General features: G+C 26.3%; 1 protein-coding gene across 1 annotated transcript; it reads right to left on the bottom strand.

The window, feature by feature from the left end:
- Positions 1 to 3,984: 3,984 nt before the first annotated feature.
- LOC149055550 (uncharacterized) lies at positions 3,985 to 7,023 on the bottom strand. Its single transcript, XM_089227347.1, has 6 exons — positions 6,883 to 7,023; positions 6,709 to 6,811; positions 4,871 to 5,034; positions 4,458 to 4,645; positions 4,198 to 4,354; positions 3,985 to 4,116 (listed from the first exon to the last, which is right to left on the bottom strand). The coding sequence occupies exons 1-6, from the start codon at positions 7,021 to 7,023 to the stop codon at positions 3,985 to 3,987; spliced, it is 885 nt and encodes a 294-aa protein (XP_089083473.1).
- Between the last annotated feature and the right edge of the window lie 420 nt (positions 7,024 to 7,443).

Here is a 7,443-nt window from a genome sequence, read left to right as displayed (position 1 = left end):
TCTTTTTGTAACAGATTGAATAAAACATTTATAAAAAAAAAAAAAAAATAGTATAAGTTTATATCTTGTCTATATAAATTAGATATAAAACCTAGTTTTTAAATTCACTTTTTTTTCATTATTAAATTATCAAAATGAAACAATAGAACATGTTAGTTTATTGTACCAGCTAATTGTATGTATTTATAATTTGTTTTATGAGATTTTATTATTTTTATTAGCTATTTTAATTATAATGCATATTCAAATACCTACAAAGATATTCAAATTTTTAGCGGTGTAATAATTGATTATCGATAGATTATATTATTACCTGTTCTTGTTTAATTGAAATTTAATGTACACGTTTAATTAATATATTCTTTTGATAGTTATTAAATAAACCAAACTATTAACAAATAATGTAAAAATATGTAAGACTGCAATTATAATTATATTATATTTTTGTATTTAGTATTGTTTATGCACAAATTAAGAAATATGTCATCATAGGGTTAAATTTTAAAGGTATATAGTACATTAATAGAAGGCTGCTTATATATAATAACAAATCAGTTTTAAATTATGATTACTTTTAAATTTTATTTTAATTCAGATTGTTGAAATAATATCTGTATATATATATATAACAGTAAGCTGACTGATTATGATAATAATAAAATTGTAACTAATAAGTAACTAAATAATAAAAATAAATAACTAAATAAACTAATAAACTAGTAAACTAATAAATAACTAATAATTATCAAACTAATAACTAAATAAGTTACTAATTAATATGTATAAAATATTATATTTCAACAATCAGCTAGTTTTATACATATTAATTTAGTTTTTAAGATAATAACGATCATCATAACCTATTCTATAAGTTATAGCTTTTGGCGGCCGTAGCTTTGTTCACGATAAATTTTAGCAGTGAAGGTTCAAAATAAAATATGTTTTACTAATAGTTTTTCAAAATGTAGTCTACAAAACTTCTTTGTAGACAATGCTTTTCGCTGATCTATTAGTAGGCGACAAAATCACCAAGCTACTGGGTGAGCTTATGCGTGAGCAAGCTACGTAGAACTGCCCATGTGAAAAACAATTTTCTCGAAAATCTATTCCTGCAAATTTGAGAGTTTGGGCTTGAGACTTGTTTATAGTCATTGCAAAACAGACTTTGAAGGGAAACTTTAATCGTTTAAATTCGAACGGAAGATCATTCGGAATTAAAGGGATTCGTGGTACAAACACAGTTTCCTCTTTCGCACATCCAGTTAAAATTGTGGCTTCTACTGTTCTACTATATTGCGATGTAAGGCTTTGACTTTAAGCCTGGTCCCGTTGCACAGTTTAGGTGGTTTCAAATTTCGTAACAACATAATAGGTGTGCCCACACGCAGAATAAGCTTATGATATGGCATACCGGTGGTTTCAATGAATTTAAAAATTCAACCGAATAATAATTAGTTGCATCGTCTATGTTGACCACCGTATCTATTGAAGTATATACTTTTTCTTCCCCTTCAAAAGACATCAGCAGTGTATCATTGATAGCCGCCGCTTGGTTATTTTTTGGAGTGAGTATAGCACGTTCACACAACCATTCCATAGGCTTATCATGAATATGAGCAATATCTGGATACATTTTTGATATTAAATCCTGTAGTTACAACTGTGCTCAAACTTTCTGGGATAGTTATCATTTAATCAAACGATGGATAATCACCATTGCCAATTTCAAGTAAAAGATCTGCAAATCTACCAGCAAATTTTTCCTCTCCCAAGTATATCCTCATATTTTTTGACAGTTTGAGTATATTAATCTATCTGATGCCATAAAGTAGATCTTTTAAGACATGACTTGATTTCATCAGTTCTGGTCCCTTTTGGTACTACTGGTAGAGTCTGTCTAAAGTATCCAGCCAGTAAAACCGTTACACCACCCATTAACCTATTATTTTTTAGATGGAAACCCTCTGGCCGCTGTGCCGTACCGTATTTCCCGTAATCGGTCAAATGCTATTTTTATTATTATATGAATATAGATATACAAATTACATGTAAAAATTTTTTTTACCAATTTAAACCCTTTAAATTCAAAATTTTGAAAAATCCTTTCTTAGCGGATGCCTACGCCATAATAGCTATTTGTATGCCAAATTTCAGTCCAATCCGTCCATTGGTATGAGCTGTGCGTTGATAGCAGTCAATCAGCTTACTGTTTTATATATACAGATAATTCAATTTTATCATAAAATAGAAATAATAATAAAATGATTATGATTAAAAATCAAGTATAAAATACATAATATTATAATATTATAATATTAAATTCAAAACATGTTATTGCTAAAAGTCAAAATGTTCACAAATGAAGCATATTAACTAGATCATGTTTACGACGCGTCTTAAATTAAAAACACTTAATATTATTCTAAACAGCTTATAGAAAACGCTTGAAAACAAAATGTTTGTCTAAGTACTTTTTATACTTACTTTATACAGTTTCTAAAAAATAAATAATTTGAAATTAACATTAACATATTAATTATTTATACACAATATTCTCAATGATGATAATAAGAGGCATACATTGACATGCAAAATTGTTGCTACCCATGCTTGTAAAATTCACTTCTTTGTACCAGTTACGCTACATTACGTTGAGGAAAATTGGTTGATGGTAACTATAGTACATGATTTAAATGTCGAAACAATCGATGAAGGCAACTCGTTCCATCCCATCACTCGCCTTCCTGCACTCACTAATAACAACTCACCCGACTGTTCAAAAAAAGATGTTAATTCCCTAAACACTTCATATACTTGGATTTGAACTTTTATAGTATTTTTTACACTTGAAAACTAAATTAGATATTTTAATAAAAATTCACAAATACTAATTTTCTCGAAAACAATTTTTTCACATTCTGTACATAATGTTATATATTCCATGATTTTAGGTTTTTAAAAACAAAAATATAATTATATTGAAAAATAGATGTTTTTAAATATAATTTATAGGAAAATAAATATTTCAAAACCTTAAATCATGGAATATATGTATAACATTATATACAGAATATAAAAAAATTGTTTTCGAGAAAATTAGTATTTGTGAATTTTTATAAAAATATCTAAATTAGTTTTCAAGTGTAAAAAATACTATACAAGTTCAAATCCAACTATATGAAATGTGTGGGGAATTAACATATTTTTTGAACAGTTGGGGGGGGGGGTTGTTATTAGTGAGTGCAGTAAGGTGAGTGATGGGATGGAACGAGTTGCCTTCATCAACTGTTTCGACATTTAAATCATGTACTATAGTTGTTACCATTAACCAATTTTCCTCAACGTAATGTAGCGTAACTAGCACAAAGAAGTGAATTTCACAAGCATGGACAGCAACAATTTTGCATTATTATCATCATTGAGAATATTATGTATTAATTAATATGTTAGTGTTGATTTCAAATTATTTATTTTTTAGAAGCTGTATAAAGTGAGTATAAAAAGTACTTAGACAAACATTTTGTTTTCAAGTGTTTTTTATAAGCTGTTTAGAATAATATTAAGTGTTTTTAATTTAAGACGTGTCATAAAAATGATCTAGTTATGCATCATTTGTGATTATTTTGACTTTTAGCAATAACATGTTTTGAATTAAATATTATAATATTATGTATTTTATACTTGATTTTTAATCATAATCATTTTATGATAAAATTGAATTATTTAAATAAAATGTAAAATTAAATAAAATAAGTCAATTAATATTTGGTAAATAAAAAAAAAATTTTAAATACTATTACATCTTTTTTTGGAGAAGTTTAAATTAATAATTTATTAAAGATTATTTTTTAAATAGCTCATACATAAATAGATAAAATATCACTGTTTTATAATTTTGTTAAAATATTTATAAAACCAATTATTTTACCACCATTAGACCTACTACATTACAGGTAGTCTGCTTTGATAAAATCTTACTTGTACCTAAATACTTTTACCTTTATACTTTTGATTCTTTGTCAGATTTGATTCATTCAATTTAGTACGACATTTTATAATAGAATTAACTAATACATCGTTTACTTTCTTGTTCTTATTCATTTCAGGACATACCATCTGTAACATAATATAGGATTAGTATTAAATTTAAATCAAAGAATAGATATTTTTTTTCCATTTTAAATATGTATTATTGACCTCGAGCACTCTTGTGCTTAAAACACGGTGCGCCGTTTTATTGTTTAATTTTGATAAATTATTTTGCATGTATTTCAATCTGTTTTCATGATCTTTCGTTTTAGATTTTATTAAATTATTTTCTTCCTTCAATTTCTCCAAAATATTGTCTTTTATCCTATAAATTAATTTAAAATTAATTATTGATATATTATTCTATTATATATTATACTAATTATAGTTTATAGGTTTATTAATTATTATTAAATATGTATAAATACATTAATTCTTTAGGTAAACATTTCAGCCTCCGGATTTCACTTAGTGCGTCGTTTAAATTTTTTACGTTTGCTTTATGATTTATCTCATTTTGATCTTTTAAATTTTTAAATTGAGTTAAGAGATCAGAGTACTTTGATTTTTCCACATTGAGCTGATCTTGCAATCTATAGTTTTTTTTCTGCAACGACTAAAATTAAAGTATAAATACAAATTATACATTTTTTACCAAATACACTTTCAATAATAATAACAATAGGAACATCATATATTAGAAGAAATAGTAGTTGTACATTTTTTTTTTTTTTTGATACTGAATACCTACTACGTTTGTAATGTACTTACGTATAGGTATTATGAAGTTAATCATTGTTTGGTTAGTAAATAATGGTTTCATTTAAGAATATTGTCTTACTTCTTCGATGGAATATGCCCTTGGTTGTTTATAATTGCTCTTTACTATCGTTTTATTTATCATTTCGAAATTTTCTACACTTTTCTTTAAATTCTGGTTTTCGTGTGTAAATCTTGTAACAGTTGATTTTAATTTATTTATTTCTTGTCTTGATTCAATTGATTCTGGAACAATGAAAATTAATTATTGTACACAGAAAAAACAATTTAGTAATAGTAAATAGTTAAATATTTTATATTTTAACTATTTTATATGACTATGTACCGTAATTAGTAGTTTCGTTGCTACCACTACAATTTATAGCTGTGTGTACTTGTTATGAATAGTTGAATAATGCTAGTAAAATTAACTAAATGTTACAGTTATGTATAAATTTAACTATTCAGTTTGGTTTGTACAACTATTATTTATAGTATAATATTGTCCAACCATGGGTTAATTCTGCTGTATAAATAGGTAAATAGGTTGTATTTTAATCATATTATTGAGTTGGATTAAAAATAATGGGATTTCCTATTAATTCGTTGTGGTATATCATAGTTATAATATAAAATAATTAAAGTCCCCTCCATGATTAATACGTATTGTTGGCTGCGTGGTGAGACAATAATGACAATACCGACTACAAAATATCGGAAACTTGTGTCGTATATTGTCGTGTCTCAGTCATTCCTCTGTATTTTATACTAAAACTAAACAGTATAGTATCAAATCCTACAAATGATAATACAAGAAAGTTAATGGTAATCAGCAGGACATACGGAGCCCTCAGTTGTACTGTTTTTGCCTATATCCTAGGCATAATTCATATAATAAATAGGTACATCCAAAATGTTAAGTGGCTGTAAACAAAAATGGCTATTTTTTCGTATAAAGATCAATATTTGTTTTGTATAATATAAAAACTTATGAAAAATAAAAATATGTTCTAAAAAGTCATGGTTAACAAAATATTGTTACAATACAGGGAAATTAAATTCAAATTTAGCTTTTCATAGATTTCCATCTAATGAAGAATTATTGTAAGTTTTTTTTTTGTAAACGAAACCCGCGGCAACATAAACCATTGGGATGGTAGGGTAGGGGTTATTTTTTTGTGTATTTTTTGTTTGTAGTTTTTTAAATTGGGTAGGGTTGTAACACGTGTTTGTGTATGTGTGGCAAGGATATGTTGCTAAAAAATACCAGGTGATCACCCATCCAAGAGCTAGCCACTGCGGCCGGTACGTACGCTCAGTGCGTTTCCGCAGATTGAGCATACGATTGCGTCTCATCAAGCCATGCAGGTACTTATATACTTGCTTCTACCTACATTTTCTACATAGGTATCTCCTAATATTATCAATTTATTTAGTTCAACTACCTACCTATAATTTTCCTACACAGATTATACAAATACAATGGATGAATATACTGTGTTAAAATTGAAAGAATGTGATCTGCATACATTGTATGATGTTTTTGAAGGTACCTAAATGATTTAAGTATTAATGTGTAGTCAACACTAGTCAAGTATTGGGTAAGATAATAATTGGAAAGTTATAAAATTACGTCCCTCGTTACATTAAACCTTATATTAAATATTTTAATTTAAATCATATTGGCATTACCAGACAATATTTTTATCACATAACATTACATTTTCATTCAAAATTAAGGACTTTACAAGCTTACAAATAATGTTACCTTCAAGTCTATGACGGCTAATAAGTAGATATCTATAGATACCTACCTAACATTGTATGTTAGAGTCTAACATATTTTAAAAATAGTAAAGAACAATAAAGTTAGACATAATATGTAATATGTTAATAAAATATTTAAAATATATAATATACCTCTTTTATTTGCTTCCATTATATTTTGTAAATATTTAACTTTATTGCCAAAAACTGTGGATTGTATTCCAAGTTCATTTTTATCATTGTTATTGATTATTGTCTATAAGAAAAAACATTAAATTATTTTATCATAAGGCTTTTTATTATATTGTAACTGTTTTATGTTCTTACACTTTGTATTCGAAGTTGCTTGTCTAAAGTCGAAATCGTTGCATCTCTATTAGCTAGTTGAATTTTAAATGGATTGGTTACTTTTTTTAATTCTTTAATTGTTGCTTCAGCCTTTTTACGATCGTACGAACACTGATTCATAGCTCTCTGGTATTGTAATCTATCTTTATTTTTTAAAGCCTCTATTTGTTCATATAATCTATTAAACATAAAGATTTAGCATGTTATAAGGGTTACTTGTAATTTATGGCGTATCTAGTAATAAAATGTGTAGGTACGTTTTTATCTTGAGTTCTAAAACATGTATTCTACTTATATAATGTTTTTCATTCAATACATCTGTAAAAATAATTTTTAAAACACGTTCAGTTCAAAAATCACGATATTTATTTATTAAGTCTCAATAACAGTACAGAAAGAGATATAGTTAACAATACCAGAATATATAATAATGGTGATGAGTTTAAATTATAATTATAAAGTATCAATTAAATTAAATAAAAATAAATGGTATTGCTTATGGAAAAGATAATTACAGCATATTAAGCGAGGAGGCTTAGC

Source organism: Diuraphis noxia, unplaced genomic scaffold, assembly GCF_037042655.1.
Source record: "Diuraphis noxia isolate RWA-SAM2 unplaced genomic scaffold, SU_Dnox_SAM2 contig0004, whole genome shotgun sequence".
Taxonomy (NCBI): domain Eukaryota; kingdom Metazoa; phylum Arthropoda; class Insecta; order Hemiptera; family Aphididae; genus Diuraphis; species Diuraphis noxia.
This window is presented reverse-complemented; position numbering and strand designations above follow the sequence as displayed.

What these genes read in the sequence shown, in the direction of transcription:
- LOC149055550 (XM_089227347.1), bottom strand. Translation starts at nt 7,023, where the DNA reads ATGAATCAGTGTTCGTACGATCGTAAAAAGGCTGAAGCAACAATTAAA. An exon ending in GGGCATATTCCATCGAAGAA is followed by an intron (nt 4,646 to 4,870) that starts GTAAGACAATAT and finishes CTTTAATTTTAG; the next exon opens with TCGTTGCAGAAAAAAAACTA. An exon ending in TGTTTACCTAAAGAATTAAT is followed by an intron (nt 4,355 to 4,457) that starts GTATTTATACAT and finishes ATTAATTTATAG; the next exon opens with GATAAAAGACAATATTTTGG.